This window comes from Eucyclogobius newberryi, unplaced genomic scaffold (assembly GCF_026437365.1).
Source record: "Eucyclogobius newberryi isolate DKJ021-1_F unplaced genomic scaffold, fEucNew1.0.hap1 SCAF_19, whole genome shotgun sequence".
Lineage (NCBI taxonomy): Eukaryota > Metazoa > Chordata > Actinopteri > Gobiiformes > Gobiidae > Eucyclogobius > Eucyclogobius newberryi.
This window is the reverse complement of record NW_027315823.1, coordinates 18,496,761-18,515,406: the sequence shown is the minus strand read 5'-3', so window position 1 is coordinate 18,515,406 and position 18,646 is coordinate 18,496,761. Positions and strand designations below refer to the sequence as shown.

The following is an 18,646-nucleotide window of genomic DNA, read 5'->3' as shown; positions in this document are numbered from 1 at the left end:
ATGCAGTCACGTGACGCTGGGAAAAGGAATGCCAACATGGACCCGTGGCAAGGACGGGATGTGAGTGTGCTACGACAATAATACGACGGAAAAAAGCCCCCTAAAAGCCCCTGTCGAATTCCAGTCGACGTTGAAACGTGGATATTAATCGCGGAGTTTGTCCCACGCAAGGTATGTCGAGTTTATGGTGGATCGTAGCCACGTACTTGGTGCAGAGCAGTTTTGTCCGGGCCGAACTTGAGAATGGAGCATTCCAGTGCTGAGGGTGCCATTTTAGCGTGAGCCGCGAGTCTTTAGATCGCCGTAGTTTGTCTTTACGCACGGAGCCTGTTTCTATTTGAGTGTGTATGCGCGCGCGCGTGTATGTTTGTGTGTGAGTGAGTGTGTGATTGTATGTAAGTGCGCGTGCGCGCGCGTGCAGGGGCGCGTCAGTGCGGCCCATGTTTACCCAGAGCTGTGCAGAGTGAGGCCCTGCTGCAACATGTGCCCAGCCCACGGTTTGACACCACGTATCCTCCTAATGTGAGAATAGAGACCCAGACGCAGTGCGCACGAGCTCACTGTCCACATCAGAGAAAATGGAGCTCTAACGATGCGTGTCCAGCATGAGCACTTTACTCTAACACACTGCCCCAGTTCATAAACATGTTACGTAACCAGTGTTTAGAAGGAGAGCCATGTTATTATGATTTTATTTGACTCTACAAGAATTATTAAAATAAAGTTGCTTGTAGACTCAACTCAATCTCAGATACTGGAACGCACGTTTTGCGTTAAAACAACGAGAGGGAATGGGTGAATGACTAAACTCACGGATGTAAACACGTAGTGAAGTGACTCAACATGCACCACGTGTTCGTAATCCTCTTTGTGGAAAACCAAGATTAGAAAAGTCACAAAATAGCCCACTGGGCAACAGAATCTTCACAATTAGTTCACAACAATTAGTACAATTATTTTCCACATTATACTGTGAGCACAAAACGCTGTCCTTCAAAATGGTAAAAAAGTAGAACTTTTTTTTCCCATAGGCTTACAAGTATTTCCTTTTAATTTGTGTGATAAAAACATAATTAGATTTTAAAATTAATTCGATTTAGAAATTCACTGCAGCTGTTTAAAAATATGCAGTACCAGGTGCCTGCATAGTGCAGTGCTACACATCTGTAAATATCCTGGGTCCTTATTCTCAGTGGACTTGATATCAATATAATATCACAGGATATTTAATATCACATCCAAGGGATTCATTTGATTGTTGTTTGCCTAAAGATCTACTGCTGGTATGTCAACTTTATAGTGGGATGTAATATGGAGGAGCAGGAGGAAAAGTACAGTTACCATGACAGTGAATGTATACTTGAGCTAATTAATGAAGTGCAAAGCTTGAGTGTTTTTACAGAATTACATGTTTTAATTTCACTGCTGTGGCTGTTTTTTCATGGTCTGTCAATGTGGTTTCCCAAATATAAAAATGTTTACACTCTGCAATAGTTACAGAGTGGTTGCCACTTATGCCTCACAACAAGAAGGTTGCTGGTTCGACTCCCGGGTCCTTCTGTGGAAGAAACGCATGTTTCTCCCTGTGTCTGGGTGGGATTCCTCCGGACACTCTGGTTCCCCCATCAACCCAAAATATGCACAATAGGTCAAATTCTCCAGCTAGTGTGGTCCTGACCAAGCATGCTTCTTGTTACCCTCCAAAAAAGTCTGCGTCTACAAGACAATACTAAACCATATTTTGTCCATCGATCATAAACTATCATGTAATATTCACAATGCTGCCTCTCCTTTGCAGTTTTTCTTGGATAGGGTTTCACCAGCTGTGATCGGCCTGGATCAATGGTGTCTCTTAGCAGTCGAACGCTGAGTTTGGAGAGTGACCTGTTCAGGGACAGCAGCTTGTTCGCTCTGGGTGTGGGAGATGGAGTGAACAGTGAGGGGGGCAGCTCAGCCTCCTGTGACAGTCCTGAAGTGGGCGAGCAGAGCGCCATGCACAGCTCCAGCTCCGCCCCAGATGAAGACGAGGAGGAGGAAGATGAAGATGAGATGCATATTTTTTTATGTGCTCCAGGTGAGGAACAATTATAATTTTATATTTATTTATTTTTTCCTATTTTTCTACATCAGAGAAAACTTTTTTTAATCCACCATACCTATTATTATACCCTTAAAATCCCCTTTGCAAATCAAATGTTGTGTTATGTTATCTTGCTAAGATAACAGTATCAAAAGATACTGTATGTTCATCCCAAAAAAGACAATAGTATCCTATGACAAACAGAAATAAACAATAAAGTGTACGTTAACCTTAAGCTAAATTGTATTTTTTGTAGGTGAGGATGAGGCTTCAAATCAGGAATCCAAGCTTCCAGAGTTCCCCTTTCACCTGCCGTCCCCTTTCTCCCCCACATTGGAGGACATTGAGGAGTTCCTAAAGGAAAAGATGGACATTGTCCAAGATGGGATGCTCACCCCAAAAGAGGAGGCCTCCCTTCTGCCATGCACAGCCACTGAAGAGCCTCCAAGTCCCTCAGACACAGGAAGTGAGCCTGAGATTAGCACCCCACAATGCACTTCAGTCACTCCAAAGAAAGAGCACACAAGTCCCGGTTCATCGCAGCCTTCCTCCTTAGTTACTCCCTGTCCTACTGTGAGCCCCCCTATGCTCCTTGGAACTCCTTTGGTCCTGCAGATACAACCTGTACCTCTTACCCACCCTCAAACTCCAGCAGCATCTCCTGGTACCGCGAGTGGCATATGGCTTACCCACCTGGTAATGGGCCTGCAGGGGGCTACTGGACAAAATGTCACTCTGCTGGCGCCCCAGGTTCCCTCCACCACCACAACCACAGCCACATTGGTATCTCTAAACAACGGAGATGCCAAGACAACCGACCAGAAGTATGTAAAGATTGCCCCCTTGCCCATCACAATGAGGACTGTTGAGATTACAGGTGTCACTGGATTGGGGGGCCAGGTGAACAGTGTGCTGAAAGCTGTGGCCCCCCGCATGTCCAGAGTTCCTACCACAGAGAGAGTGCATAAGTGCTCTCACCCCGGCTGTGGGAAGATGTACACCAAGAGCAGCCACCTGAAAGCGCACTTCCGTCGACACACAGGAGAAAAACCATACACATGTAGCTGGCCTGACTGTGGATGGAGGTATGTTCAATAAATGATGTATGAATAATGCATCTTGAATGTCATAGGACTACAAATGTCAGCGTCACAGCCGAAGAAGCAAAAAAATCTAAATTGTGTAGAAACCAGTGTTCAGAAAAGCACAGTTCTTTCTCATCCACAAATCTACAAAGCACCATTGTATGCATTGTGTGTATCTCTCCTAAAATAGGCTAAAGTACGGCCACCTCTGTGATGTGGGCCCTAAATACCATGTGATTGGCCCGTTTACCACTAGTGCAGGCTGAAAACAAATCAGCGGGAGCCTAACGATGGATTCTCACGAGTTTGTGAACTCACAAAAGTGGGAATTTATCTTGCTGGCAAGGTTACAAGTTATGTTGAACCAAGGGACAATATTGACAGTGTTATTATTAAATTATTTTCAAATAATATTACACAGTACCTCATTCAACAGTTCAGCTCTATGGTGGCTAAGTTTATGTTTCCTCCTCAACCACTCAGATCTTGAGATAGATGATAGATCGATGCCTCTATTGTGGATTAGTGGTCCATTGTAAGAAACAATCTGAAAATGTAAATACAACTATACAAGGCCCCTAACCTCTCAGGAGGCAACTATACCGATGTTTCCACGCCTGTGACGTGTTGCGGATGGCGCTGTATTCAATATTATATGACAATAAAATTACAATTATTTCAGAATTAATGTATATACTTTATACATTAGGTTTCTTAAAACAGCAGTGTATTCACTCTTGAGGGGACAAATAGTTCACTGTCACCGGTCCATCTGGGCTTTTTGAACAAAAGTCTCAGAGCATCATTGTAGGCCACATTCAGCCTCTGTTGGCTGGATTGTTTTAATAGTTCACCTGCAGACGTGCAGTGCAGCGCAAGGTACAGTCCGCTCTATACAAAGTAAACACTCCAACAAAGTGGACAAATTTCCACCACAGAACATTGGCCTGTGTGTACAACATACAGCACTGATGATGCAGATTATATGAATGATCATCATCTTTTTAGTTGTATTTATTAAAAATATCTGTCCTATTCAGAAATAATGATACACTGCACTACAATTTCCCTTTTGTTGATGTACTCTGTTGTGCCCAGGTTCTCCCGTTCGGATGAGCTGTCTCGTCACCGCCGCTCACACTCGGGTATCAAACCCTATGAGTGCTCATTGTGCGAGAAGAAGTTTGCCCGCAGTGACCATCTTTCGAAACACACCAAGGTGCACCGCAGCTCCAGACCCAGTCGGATTATCCGAACCACCGTGTGACACTTACTTCTTGGCTTAAGCTCTGCCCATGGCCTGAGGCAGAGTCTTCACAGCTGTTTCATGCTGAACTTTTAGTGGAATCTAAGAGCTGGCTGCGGCCTTTTTTTCTTTCTTGGACTTTCTTTCTTTTTACCACTGCTTTTTACTTTGAACTGACCCTTGGGAGTTGCCCATATAAGTGCAACAAGCACTATGTCACCTCAGGAAAAATACTTTCCAAATGGATTTCCTGGCCTTCAACTCAAAACACAACCGGAGTGATTCTGCAGAGGCCGATCTCGCAGCACTTCTGTTGTTAGAAGCAACGGGTGAACTGTTGTCTACTATGCTCTCCAACTGTCCTTCTAGGGATACACCAATCTAAAATTCTCTTACTGTCAGAAAATGACTGAAAACCATGTCAAGGCGCACAATGGGAACTATTCCATGAGCCACTCACTCAAATTTCTTTTTGAATATTTCAGAATGCGGTTGCACATTTCTGCTGATGCATTATGCTATTGCTATTTTTATAGTAAATGAAATTATAAATTTGGTATATTTTGATTTGTGGTAAATGATTAAAATTAAGGAGAAGTAAGTGATTTCTGACAATGTTCTATTTTTATTTTAGAGATTTTTCTTAAATGTACCTCCAGACAGGACTACCATTGAAACCAATGTGGTTACTAGTTCAATACTGCCCTGCAGCTGCTGCTACTTGAATGGAAAAAGAATAGCTGTACTAATTGTTACGTGATTTCAGATTTTTAAAATGGGCATGGAAAGGCTTGTTACTGACGGTTTTATCACTTACTTCTTCTTTTTAATTTTGTTTAAATTGTTGTCATGCCTGGCAAGGTATATAAGCTGCTAACTCCAAATGGATTCAAATTGGAAATGAGTGTTTGGAAGCGGGCAAGCACTTTGGCAGCCAGTTTGTGGCGCTGGGTCCTAATTATTGCTAATGGCGTTTGGATGGATGGACACTAAGAATTGGTCCATCCCTATTTACTTCCACCAAGTCAGCCTTCAGGGTCCATGAAATGAATCTTCCAACATTTGTACGTTATTCCAGTTAATTTAGTTGTTGTTAAATTTCTGCCATGTGTTATGATCATGAGGCTTCAAAGATAGCTGTTCACATGGCCAGAGTTATGAGTCTTGACTAGTTTTGTAGGATAAAATCCTGATTAAAGCGCTCAGTTTCAACCAAGCACTTAGATATTTAGCTTTGTAGTTGGCTCTTTAAAAAGCTCATATGCATAACATAAAGTGCATCCCGTATTGGCCTTTATTGCCTTCTTAAGCTCTGCTGCGCCCCTGACCTGTTTGCCTTTCACACACAGTCCTAATCTCAAGCGGATGCCTTTGTTCATCTCACAAAAATATCACTAGGTTCTGTTTATTGTTCATATGACTTTCTTATCTAACTGTGATTCTGTAGTGGCTATGCCAGACAAGATATTCATGTTTTGGAGAGTGCGTGGACATTACACTCTTGCTACGTGACAGCGTTATAAGCTCATTGTTCTATGAAAGTTTCTCAATGTGCTGCCGAATCAGTGGCCAAGTTCCTCTTGGCCTTAACATTCAACTTATGCTCAGTGGTGCAAATGTGATGTAAAATACTGCCCTTTTCTTTTTCAGTACACTTTACAGTAGCTGCTACTGTATCCATTCTGCTGGTTATAGAAGAAAGAGAAGCTAACTGTTTCAAGAGCTGGACAGGCAGCTAAATGCTACTCAATCATGTGTATTGTAACATACTCCATAAAATGTAATGAACAATAAGGACAGAAATAACATGTACAAAGCTTGTAGCTTTTAAATAGATGTTTTATCTAATGTCAATCAGTGCATTAAGCTATTCAGTGGTGTTTCTCCAGAGGCCGACTTACATGGGTTTGATTGTAGCGTGATCAATCTATCGAATGTCAGACTGAGTATGGTCTGGGATTTCACTTCCCATTCTACCCATTTATGATGCATAAAGCTTGGTCTGCTGGTCTCAAGTGCACTTGTGTTGGTCAAAAAGAGAATCAGTTGTGCTCTTAAGACAGTCTTGCAAAATGTATCGGAAACAAAAAAGCCAAAAATAAATAAATCCTACAGCAAGTTCTGCAGCACTTGCAGCTCTCATGGGTTTAACAGATAATGGTGCTCATTCTTCAGTGCTTCACAGAAGTGGACTGTGTCTATAGAACAAGCTACTTACTATAGACACTTGATTTTAACAGTATCCACCTGGGTGGTAGTGGTGCTTTGAAAAGAACCCTTGCATGTAGCAACTTACAACAGTGAAATTATATCTATCAGCAGTACCTTACTGTATCCTTGCTTGTCGAGTTTGCTCACAGCAGACAGACAGTAGACTTGTTTATCCGTCTGAGCCTCCCAGGCTGCTTCCACTGACCTACATCCAGACCGCATTTACTAATCATCTCTCTTGGTCCTCTGTCAGTCTGCCCAACACAGGCTGTTTTTGTTTGTTTTGGAATACAATAAAAGCTATTTTCCTATTTGTAAAAATAAATAAAAACACTGAAAATTGTTTCTGCTATTTTGTTCTGATGTTCTTGTGGCACGAGTTTGCTGGGGATTGTGAAAACAAATGGAGACTTGTTTTTTTTCCTGTGCAAGATGTTTGTGACAAAAGTGAAACTGACAGCGTCAAAGAGACCACATGAGCATGCTTCAAAATGAAATCACAATTTGAATGGACGCAAATCACAAAGGCTACATTTTTTGAAGTTCATAGGCCTATTTTAGTGTTTTTGTCAATTCACCTGGACACGTTTACATGTGATCTTTGAACCAAATCCTATTATTAAAACATCAATTGCAATTAGAAAACAACCGTAACTAGATATTTTACCCAAATCGTTCAGCCCTACTTTACATTCATATTGCAAATTGTCTGACTAACCGATCATGCTACAATCTTGCATAGCCTCTGCAAAAGGTCTGTCTTATTTACTCATTATAAAAGGATTATACAGGTTCTGTTGCTGTGCTATTTAAATATGTTAAGTTACATGTCACTGGCTGATCAGTGGAAATGTTGCATGTGCACCACTGTTTTGTTTGAAAGCACTAAACATGTGCCCTAGAGTAACCTCGACTCAGAGCTGTTGTGGGTCACTCTTATTAGATTACCCCCCCCCCCCCCCCCATTATAGCTGTGTGATAAAATGAGCAGAACTGCAGTACGCTATTATTTCAGCATTGTTCATCTTCTATTATGATTTGTCCTAGTTTTTGTCATATATAGCTGACTAAATATGACTAAAAGTATAGATATTTTTGTCAAATAAAAAAAAGTTTAAGAGTAACACTGTATTTCAGGCACTGACTGTAACAGGGCAGCAAATACCAGTCCAGTGACATCTGACTTTGTGCACAGGTTTACATTTTTCTTTGGACAAATATACTGCTAGCTGTGATTGGTGCTCAAATCTGACCCCAAGCCAATTTTTTGTCTCTGCCCATCGAGGGGAAGAGTATTGATCGTATGTTTTGGAAGTTGGAAGAGAGTGTTAACAATTCTTCTTCTTTTTGTTACAAAATGGGGCCTTTTCATGAAACTAACCGGCAAGTTCCAGTTACCTTATGAATGAGGAACTACACTTCTTGTTCCATTAAATTCCTCTAGCCGAGTCTCACTAAAATAAATCAATTAACACAAAGCAGAGCGCAATTTACAAAAGGATAATCACAGACAGCATGTTAGGACCTTTACGTACCATGTATACTTCAACTGGGGAAATCGATGTGTTTTTGTCTCTAAGCTGATGCCAAATAAATGTAATCAATAATGTTAAATCAATCAGAATCTGAATTATTGCCATTGTCAGTGAACAGGAACTTGCTTCGGCATTAAGGTGCACACATAAAAGAATGTATAATCAATCAATCAATCAATCAATCAGTCAACCTTTATTTATAGAGACTTTTACAACACTCAGTGATCATTAATAAAATATGTAAAATGGATAGACTTTGCTAAAATAAGATAAAACAAGGGCACGCAATATAAAATGTGTAGAATAAAAGTTATTTATTATAATATATACAACATGATCAGAACGTGCAAAACTGGCAGTAGGTATAGGTCAATTATTACATAGATTATTGTATATCCATACATTCTAAATTTCACATGTCCTTTTTGATATGTAAAGGTCAATTTAACACATTTACATTGTATTTTAAGGTTTTGTTTTTATTTTGATAACTGATTAATGGAACCGAAATTGCTGTGAAACGCCAATCTACTTGAAAATAATTGTAAACGAAAGGATGCAAAATAAAGTGAAGTACAGTTCATGGTAAAAACATAGACGAAACATGTTGAGGGTTGTTAAAACACAAGGATCAAGCTACAATCGACAAGGGAACAGGGTTTGTAGTAGAAATGTAAATGTACAAATGTGTAGAAAACAGTTCTACTAATGTCATGAGCTTGTAACACAATAGTCATATCGACTTTATATGTATATATATTTATCATAAATCATATCAGAATCAGAAAAGGTTTATTACCATTGTCAATGACCAGAATTCACAAACATAGGAACTTGCTTTGGTGATACGGTGCAACAATGAACAATTAGAATCTGCTATAGGATAAAAATAAAAAATATGCTATAGACTTGCACTCTTCTCTTTTCTGTTTAAACTGTTTTTGTGATTTCTGTCAGGTTTTTGTGATTTTAATGCATTTTTTAATTTTCTTTTTTTCTCTCCTGTTGTGTGAAGCACTTTGAATTGCCTTGTGTACGAATTGTGCTCTACAAATAAACTTGCCTTGTCAAATTTGAATGGAACTGCACCACTCTGAAGGATCATAACATTTAATTGTGTGAGAACTTCCACTGCAGACACAAGCTCTGACATGAGATTTGGACATCAGGTTTAGAAGGCCTACTCAATGTGGGACAGCCTATACTGCCCTCTTGTGGTTATTTTCTAAAGTTACAATACAATGCTGCATCCCTTTTCCAATTTAATTTTAGTGTCTATTAATATTAGTTTCTTATTTATGCCAGAATTTGATTAGATTGCATGTGTTGATGGCTTAGTGATTTGAACTATTTTGCTCAGGGTAACCCCACCATTTCGGAAAATTCTCTCAGGACGAGGTCTTTCATGTGACAGTAGTTAGTTTGTTACAAAAAAGCACAATAAAACCACTGGTTAAAGTTTAAGCACCTCTGAGGGAAGAGATCTCAGGTTAACATGTTAACATTCAAGTTCAATTAGAAAGTTCGAATTTTTGACATGTCGAACACTTTTTGTCATAAATAAAGTCAACTTACGAATAAACCCAAAACCTACAATGTGACATTATGGGTAATAACACGTTATTGTACGGGGTGTAGATTATAGAAAAATATTGGGCGAAAGGTCCGTCAAAAAACATTAAAGTATCAATGCGTGTGTTATTAACGAGGTACATTGAACGCAGCATAGTTTCCTGTTGTGTTGAAAGGATTTACCGTCCGCAGAAGCCATAGAGACAGTTTATTATCTGTCCTCCTCAGGTGTTCGGCTTTGGGGGGAGCATTTCAAACTTATTTTAGGGACCATGTCGTGGTAAAACGGCGTTCCAACGATGTGTGAAGAATATCCTGAAACTGCGGGACGATTTAGAAGAAATTCAACTGGCTGTGTGTACGAGGTAATATTAGCAAACAAGCTAACGTGAGCTAAAAGCTACGTTTCACTTGGCAAACTAACGCCATCGGCTCAGCTTGTTTGTCTTTTCCGCAGTTCGAGCACAGCAGCGATATAACCCGGACTGTCGACTGTGCAGTGACATCAGAGACCCGGTTGCGTTTATAAATCCTAACAAATCGGAGGCTTCTCATCAACAAGTGGTCCGGTTATTGTTGTGTGTGCGGGGCTTGTGGTTGACTGACAGGATCAATCTGTCAAGAGCGATTGACAACTCATTTTATAACTTTAAACCTCTCAAGACCTCGGCTACTTTCTGAAGTGTCCTTGTCCTCTTTACACTGCGGCTGCGGCGGCTAATGTCACGCGTTGCATAACGTTTCAAATGTATAAGCTGTTTGACGGCCACACTTTGACTGTGTCCTATTTCTGCGCCGATATGAAGTGGCGGGAGGGCGCGTGGGACAGATTGCATGTGGGGGGTGTGTCTGCAGCTTTAGCAGATTTGATGATGATTCAACTCAGATTTACTCATCCACATAAGAGGCTTAAGCAGACGCACACATGCAAGCGAACGGGGCTGTATGTTTCCTCTTGCATTAACTTAGATCTGTTGTTGTTTTAGTAATGATGATAATAATAATTTCATAATACAGTGAATGTTGTTTATAAGTACTTCTTCTTGTATTCTGCTTTAGCTGGAAAGTAGACATTAATGCACCTGTAAATGTACTTTTATACATAAAATGGACTGTGCAATGTGCATAGTATAACAAGTTTCCCCTCCATACTTTGTGGTGGAGGGTTCCACCTGTGATGAAAATGTTATTTATTTGCCTGAAATGTTCCACAGTATGATTATAAATGAATAAATACATTGAAGTACATTGATGTTTAGACTCGGATATACAGTATATATTATGATTTATCCATAGGTTTCTGAATGATGATAAAGTGGGTCCGTTGCCAAAGTAATGATCAATTCAAAACAAAAAATGCTATGTTTGATTTGTCAAAAGCCCAAAAAGTTGTTTTTTAAAACCAGGTTCTCATGTTTTTATAATTATTACTTGGTTTGGTAAATAAGTATAGTTTTACATCAGTCAAGCTGAAGTTTGTGAAGACAAATTTACAAAGAAATGTTTTTTTTTCTAAAGTTCTAAAATAGACTTTTCATCAAAAATGCAGAGACAAATTTAACCCAGACAACACATTTTTCTGACAGTTTAAACAATCATTAGGTATTATTATTTGCCAAATCATAACTGGAATTTGAACCCCGTCCGTGACATTTTCAGGCTGGTTTTAGGACCTTTCTTATGGATTACATTAACATTGTCTGAATATCATCACCTGGGTCAGTTCAAGACATTGCTTTGGATTCCTGGGCCAAGTGAGACTTTTATTGTGTGGAGTTAAGAGTGTCGTGTGCTGCTGTCTGGTTTACACCGCCACTAAACTGGACGCTCCTGTAAAAGAGGATCTGAAATTCTGTTGGAATTTTGGGGTTAAATGTAGGTCTTTTACAACAAAAAACAAACGGCCAAGTTCCAAGAAACTGAGAAAACGGACTCATCAACATGCTGTCAATTTCAGTGAAAATGTATATATTCATGTGCCTTTTCTTGTTGTCTGTTCCCCAGTGAGACATGGACAACTCTGTCACTCTGTGGCAGTTCCTCCTTCAGCTTCTACTGGATTCCAGCAATGAGCAGCTCATCTGCTGGACCAATGAGGAGGGGGAGTTCAAACTGCTGCAGGCTGAGGAGGTGGCCCGGCTGTGGGGAGCACGCAAAAACAAGCCAAATATGAACTATGACAAACTCAGCCGAGCACTCCGATACTATTATGATAAGGTAAGAAATGTTATTCTTCAAACTTCAGGTGCTCGTGACAGATTTTCACATTTTTCTACTTATCGCTTTGTTTGGAGGAAACCTGTGGTAAATATTGTCGTGGTTTCACACCAGTCGAGCGGCAGTGTGTACAGAAATATTTTAAACTAAAAGATAAAAGTTACAGTAAGTAGAGCTGAGTTCAGAATCCCTCTGTCTATTTCATCAATAAGCGGGAAAATGCAGGAACAATTGACTCTGTTTGGCCAATCCAACTGGTCAAAGCCCCATCTGGTCAGGTCTCTGAAGCTAAGCGGGGATGGGAGACCACAGTGAGGCAGTAGTGCAGACTGTTCTCTCCTTGGGCAAGAAACTTCAGCCACCTTGCCTCATGTCCATGTGTGCTGATTAAGAGCATTGTTCCTGTGTGTTTACAGCACGTGTATAATTTATGATCATTAACATGCACATTCCTGACCAAACCAGGAATATTTTCTATTCACGGACACATTTTTCTGACCTTCTCGGAAATCATTCAACAAAATAAAGGTGCGATCAGCTATTATTTGTCAAATCATAACTATTTTGTAATTTATGTAGATTTTGGCATTGGCCTTATTTACCATCTGGTTGCTAGGTAACAGCTGTGGAATTACCTCTACTGCTGCTCATGTTCTTCCAGGAAGTAGCATTATAAAAACACCACAAAAGTGTCAAACACGGGTAAAAAAAAAATCAAAGTAATTTTGAGGGAAAGCCGTCTTTGAATCAGTTCTCCAGTACGGTAGATGTAGAAGAGCAATTAGGCTAAAAATATGGTTGTATGTTTACACAATCATGAAACAAATGACTTTATATCCCAGATGAATACATTCCGTTATTATTATTGTTATTATTTACTTAAAAGTGTGTGAACTTTACTAAAAATAAGTCCACATCGGCCCATCCCTTTTTAAAAAAACAGCAAATTTAATTAATCTTGATGTTGCAAAGTTTTGTTCTCATTGTTCATCCATCATGTAGAGTTATTGTAGGTATAGTAGCTACCATAATTGTAGAAAATAATTTAGATTTGAAAAGTATATACTATATTAGAATTTCGCCTTGGGGATGAGATTCTGAGCTCATGTCTGTGCATCATATATCGTTAGGCAGCTGGCAGTAGATGGTGTTTCTCACTGTAGCGCAGAGAAGAGGGTTAAAGCTGTCTGTCTCCCACTCAGCTTGTGGTTTGGCATGGGCCGCGCCGGACCCTGTGGGCGCTCCGTGCTGGGCTGCTGTGGTATGTTGGGCTGCACAGTCAACAGTCACTACTACAGAACTTTGGTTCAGACAAGAAAATCGAGCTAGACTTTTCTGTGCTTTTTGTAGTTATTAAGGACCACACTGACAGTTTTCCCACACATTTTTTTTTAGTCTTGGGGATGATTCTCAGGCTTGCCCCGGTTAACTTCTCACTCTGTGTGTACTCTTTTGTGCAATGGGTTACTCTGGTTCAATGTGTGTTCTCTATGTCTTCGTGCCAGCCCTGTTAAAAGCTGGTCAATACTCAAGGTCACGCCAACATTTATCAAGAAATGTTAAATATTTGCCAGTCCAATCATTATTTGACCTCCTATTACTACAGAACTACAGTGCAAACCTTATTTCCTGCATGGTGCACAGAGAATCTTTTTTTCTCTTCCAAATTTCACTGAGAACTAAATGGATTGTATCGGCACAAGACATCCTAAAGAAGCTCATGGCATAAATTGTGATATGTCCTATTTAGTCTAGTTTCAAATTGAGTGTGGCGGTCTAAATATGGCTTTAGAATTCAATGGAGAGTAAAATGTAACATGCTTGTGTTTGCTTTTTGTTTTTGACAGAACATCATAAAGAAGGTGAATGGTCAGAAGTTCGTCTATCGCTTTGTATCATATCCTGACATCCTCAAAGGGGATGTTGGCACTAGAATGGACGGCACAGACACGGCTATGGGCAGCGTCACACCGCTTCCCAAAACGGGCGATGGCACCGCACAGGAGATGGACTTAGCCGACAGAAGCAAAGCATCGGCCGCCTCGAGTGCTCTGATCGCAAGCACCAAGCAGTCAAACCGTAACGACTATATCCACTCTGGCCTGTACACATCCTTCACGCTCAACTCTCTGCAAAACGGCCGCCAGCTTTTTAAATCCATCAAAATCGAGAATCCGGGGGAGAAAATGTCAGACAAAAGGGGACAGAGCACGGCATCTCCGAGCCAGGACGCCTCATCCCAGCCACAGCCGCAAACCCCCGTCCTGCCCTCCGTCATCAAGTTTGGAAACACCCCGCCAAAGCAGTTATCAGGAGGACCGCCGCCTCCTCAGGTTTCCATAGAGATGACCCTGATGCCCACCCAAATGGACCCGCTCCGCATCCCACTGCCCAGACAAGAGGACATGGGCGTACACTCCTCCGTGCCACAGCAGTCCGTCTATACGTATGAGCAGATGCGACCGGCGGAGCACCAGTTCAACATCCCCGACCTGAGCGCGACGAGCCCCTCCCCCAACCTGGTGGTGGAGTCGTCCCAGGAGCTGGTCATCGATTCAGACATGGATTCGGGGTCCTCGCAGCAGGCAGACTCCCAGCAAACGGGGTCCGCCATGAACCAGGCCGAGGAGACGGTGAGCAATATTAGAGCGAGTCCAAGAAACAATGGCTGGAACAATAGTTTTTGGGGCTCAGCATTTATCGTGGGAACATTATCTTTATACTATTAAGGATTAATTTTCGTGTAGTAGTTTCATTCAGCTTTGTTTTAGTTGCAGCTCATGTTTTTCACCTGAGATTCTGTGTGTTTTGAGTTTTTGTCTTGATGACAAAGTCATTTCAATATTATCATATATATATATATATATATATAATATTCAAAAATGTGTTGTGTGACAGGCCTATGAGTTTGTGGGATTTAGGGCTACAACGATTAATCGACTATAAACAGTCATTGTATTTTGACAATTGTAATCGTTTGGACTATACAGATTTAAAAAAAAAAACATACAAAAATATAATAGGTTATCAATATTGCAGTTCTAAAAGCCTTCAGTCACCATATTTCGACCTTTAATTTGGTTACTAATGTATTTTAAATGTCAATGTACAATAGAAATAATTGTTCAACTAGTTGGGTTATCAAAAAAAGAAGTCTACTTTTAAAATAAGCGTTATAGTGACCGCCATAGTAGTATTTTGTAGCAGCTTTTGTTGTGTTTCCAGGTGGACAACAGCGGAGCAGAGAGCACAGACGAGCACTTCCCAGAGGAAATGGACTCGGTGAGCAGCATCAGCACAGTTGCCACGCTGAGCTCAGGAAAGGGCCGGAAGCCACCCAAAATCTTGCAAATAAGTCCGCCCACTCTGCTCGTCACCGCCTCCGACTTCTCCCCAATGAACCTGTGCAGCCCCTCTCTGCCCACCGCGTCTCTTACACAAGCAATGCTACAGGTAATGACTTCTGTTACGAGTCTCGCATCTCACAAACAATTGATCCAGTTCATTTTAAGCGGTTTACAGCGGTCCAATGTTTTTCCTCACTTTCTTAACGTGTCTCTAGCATCCTGAATTTTCATTGTGCGAATTTTAAGGGCGTTTCTCTACTCTCAGAACGACAAGTAGCATGCTAACATCTCACCTGCGTTACCTCTGGTTCGCGCATGATTAAAAAATTGCTTGACAACTGGATGCAGACAACGCGGCGATCTCCTGATTTTCGAGTATACTGTATCCATAGTTCCATATTCTAAGTGATTTCACTGTGCCTTCATTTGAGTGATAATTTGATCTTTTCTAGGTTTGGTTCTATTTACAATCGGCTCGTTTGGTAGCATGTTTTATAATAATTTGTTGTCTATCTACAGTATGTATCTAAATTCTCCTGTTGTGCGCTGATTGTGTTTTGTAGACGCCCACCCTGCTGCTGACCCCGAGCCCTCTTCTGTCCAACATCCACTTCTGGAGCACGCTCAGTCCGGTCGCTCCGTTGAGTCCCGCCACGCGACGCCAAGGAGCCCACTTATTCCAGGTCAGTCCCTCTCTCAGTTCGACTTTGTTGTTTCGCGTGTCTGACTCTCACTCCTGTCTCTTTCTTTCTTTTGTTTCCCCCCTCTCGCCTTCTTTCAGTTCCCGTCCGTGCTCACCCCTTCGTTCCAAATCCCCATTCACAGTCTGGATGGGACCAACACTCCGGGCCCCATCTCTCCAGACCCTCAGAAGACATGAACCGGCTTAAACATACCAGAGCGTTTTGTGAGCCTCATTCCACGGGACACCGGTGCTCGCCGCACTACACTCAATCTGAATCTTTGCAAATGCACACGGCTCACAGCAAACGGATGCTACGACTCGCCTTAGGAACTGTTCCTACGGATGTCAGGACCTTTCGAAAGCCCAGACAATAAACAACAATCAATGAGGATGTTTTTTTGGAAGATAAGCTTCTTTCCTTTTTTATATTGCTCCTGTTGCAGCCAAAAACACACCTTGTTAAATCATGGCCTCTTTTGTGTTTTTTTTAAAGGGTAAAGATGTACCCTTATGATCTGCATGTTTTCTCCTTTATTCACCTTCTGCCCCCTTTTTCGTGGAACGTCAAGCCTTTTCTGCTGCTCTTAAAGGCGATAGCCATATCCAAGCCAATGTTTTTACCTGAACTGTCTTATAAACCATGCTTCTCCTATGCCAGTCATGTCAGCCCGACCTTTTAGAGTAGAAAAGACCAGATAGCATTTGTGGCCTGTTCCTGTACCAGAGGAATGTAAATCCATGTATTACAGTGAAGCCATAGTTTTTTATCTGCAAGCAGCATATAATCTTAAGTTTCATGCTTGATTTAAAGCTTCAATCTAACCCTTATTATAGTTGAATAGTTTTATAAATTTACAAAAACAATAGTCACAATGACATGAATTCAAAAGCACATAACTGGGCCTGTTGCAAATGATTTATTGCTACGACCAGTCGAAAGAATCGTATGTATTAGACCAGCTAAGCACTTAATTTCCATGACTGTCACTAAACGACGCTACATTTAATTTAGCAACATGCAGTACTTTACTCTTATAGAAATGCCTTTGAACATTCCGAGACCAAGTAACCCTTACTCCGCTTTGATGAAGACCGGGCTTAGGAAGCAGTCAAATTTAAACGTGTGAAATGTGACAGATCAATTAGACCAATGTATTTTACCTGTTTTGCACACTGCATTGTCGCTCGCAGAATTATTTAGTAACAGAAGAAATGGATACAGACTTTGAGCTAGTCTTCACAAGGTATCAGTTAGGAAAGCTACATTTTTAAATGATTCTGAAGCCATAAGGAGGAGACTGCAGCATCTATGCTATGGAATATACCAATTACAAATGTTTACATGTGACTTGGAGTGAAATGCCAAGTCCTAACCCAGGGATGAATGACCAGCAAATTGCTAATCAAGCCCGACATTGCCCGTTTGGAGCCAAAAGTCACAGTAAATTGTGCCTTACCATAGCCATGCTCACCTCTATCAGTAGAAGAGTGATTTACATGTAAACAGTTCTTCAGATCTCTGCAGAGGCTGATGGTCCTTGGGTCACTTGGTTTGGTGTAACACCAAAGTGGGGTCTGTGTGTAACTGTATACCACTTTATGTGCTGCACATCTTTGGGATGCAATACATCTTTTATATTACACAACAGCTCTTTACAAACACCAGTGAACTAAAACATAATTAGCATTTCAGTTAGAGGTGTTCACCTTTTCCCCTCATTCACCAACATCAACACTTTAATGTTGGACAATGTGATAATTGCCTGTTGCTTGTCCTTGTTCCTCTTCATTGAATAGATGTGATTATGTTTTAGTGCCTGGGTGTTGAGACAGCTTTCATACTTTGTACTTGGCATTGTGGGAAATATGCACAGCATGTAAAATGTTTCACCTTCGAAGGTGGCAGCCACGTCTCTTTCCAGCCAGCTCTTAAATGTTTATGATGACTTGTGATAAAGTGTAAATATCAGTATATCTTTAATAACCTTTTGTCATGTATGTGTAATGCTTTTCTTGTAATGTCAATAGAGTTTAAAAGATTAATGTCTATTTTTGTAAAGAACAGATGGTTAGATGGTTGTTATTTTGGGTTGTCTGATCTCATGCTTTGTTTTATCTTTGTTGTTTGAGAAGCGGCTGCGCAGTGGGAAATCTAAGCCTTATGGGACATTCAGAATCTATGTTTTTGTAACGTGTTTTGATATTCTGTGTTGATATTGTAAAAGCAGATGTTGTGATATAACGTTTGCACTCTTTTGGGGTTCCTGTAACTATTTGATTCACTCTTTTTGCAATTCAGATGTTTGTGATAAAACTTGTGTATATTTTCCCAAAGGGAGATGAAGCTTAGCACTTACCATTTTGTAAAACTATATATATTTAACCTGTGTGTGTTTAAAAACATACAGATTTTGTAATCGGGCACTATGCTGCAAAGTAATCAAAGTTTATTCAGGTAAGTCCAATTAAATTGGCAGCTTTTATTTTATTTTAGAATATATTCTTGGAATAAGGATCACAACAGTGTTTCCCACAGCTTTTGTATTGCAGAAAAACATGCAGTCTTCTACACTTTCAGCAGATTGTTCAAAATTAAATGAAAAAAGGAAAGATAACACATCTATGTAAGGGGTTTCCCTTTTCCTCTGTCATTTGTATCTTCTGTTTC

At 40.6% G+C, this 18,646-nt stretch overlaps 2 protein-coding genes across 2 annotated transcripts; both read left to right on the top strand.

Annotated features, from left to right (window-relative positions):
* Positions 1 to 6,953, top strand: LOC140365545 (uncharacterized). The gene is made up of 4 exons (XM_072452036.1): positions 1 to 171; positions 1,799 to 2,074; positions 2,337 to 3,165; positions 4,264 to 6,953. Exons 2-4 carry the CDS (start codon positions 1,843 to 1,845, stop codon positions 4,430 to 4,432), a joined length of 1,230 nt encoding a protein of 409 aa, XP_072308137.1. The 5' UTR covers positions 1 to 171; positions 1,799 to 1,842; the 3' UTR covers positions 4,433 to 6,953.
* A 2,940-nt stretch (positions 6,954 to 9,893) lies between these two features.
* Positions 9,894 to 17,684, top strand: elk4 (ETS transcription factor ELK4). Its single transcript, XM_072452006.1, has 6 exons — positions 9,894 to 10,094; positions 11,734 to 11,946; positions 13,794 to 14,579; positions 15,172 to 15,399; positions 15,857 to 15,976; positions 16,075 to 17,684. Exons 2-6 carry the CDS (start codon positions 11,740 to 11,742, stop codon positions 16,171 to 16,173), a joined length of 1,440 nt encoding a protein of 479 aa, XP_072308107.1. The 5' UTR covers positions 9,894 to 10,094; positions 11,734 to 11,739; the 3' UTR covers positions 16,174 to 17,684.
* The last annotated feature ends 962 nt before the right edge of the window (positions 17,685 to 18,646 follow it).

Excerpts from the sequence above, each read along its gene's own strand:
- elk4 (XM_072452006.1), top strand. The coding sequence starts at position 11,740 with ATGGACAACTCTGTCACTCTGTGGCAGTTCCTCCTTCAGCTTCTACTG. Across the intron at positions 14,580-15,171 it reads TGAACCAGGCCGAGGAGACG|GTGGACAACAGCGGAGCAGA; the intron begins GTGAGCAATATT and ends TTGTGTTTCCAG. Across the intron at positions 15,400-15,856 it reads TTACACAAGCAATGCTACAG|ACGCCCACCCTGCTGCTGAC; the intron begins GTAATGACTTCT and ends TGTGTTTTGTAG.
- LOC140365545 (XM_072452036.1), top strand. The coding sequence starts at position 1,843 with ATGGTGTCTCTTAGCAGTCGAACGCTGAGTTTGGAGAGTGACCTGTTC. Across the intron at positions 2,075-2,336 it reads TATTTTTTTATGTGCTCCAG|GTGAGGATGAGGCTTCAAAT; the intron begins GTGAGGAACAAT and ends TATTTTTTGTAG. Across the intron at positions 3,166-4,263 it reads TGGCCTGACTGTGGATGGAG|GTTCTCCCGTTCGGATGAGC; the intron begins GTATGTTCAATA and ends TGTTGTGCCCAG.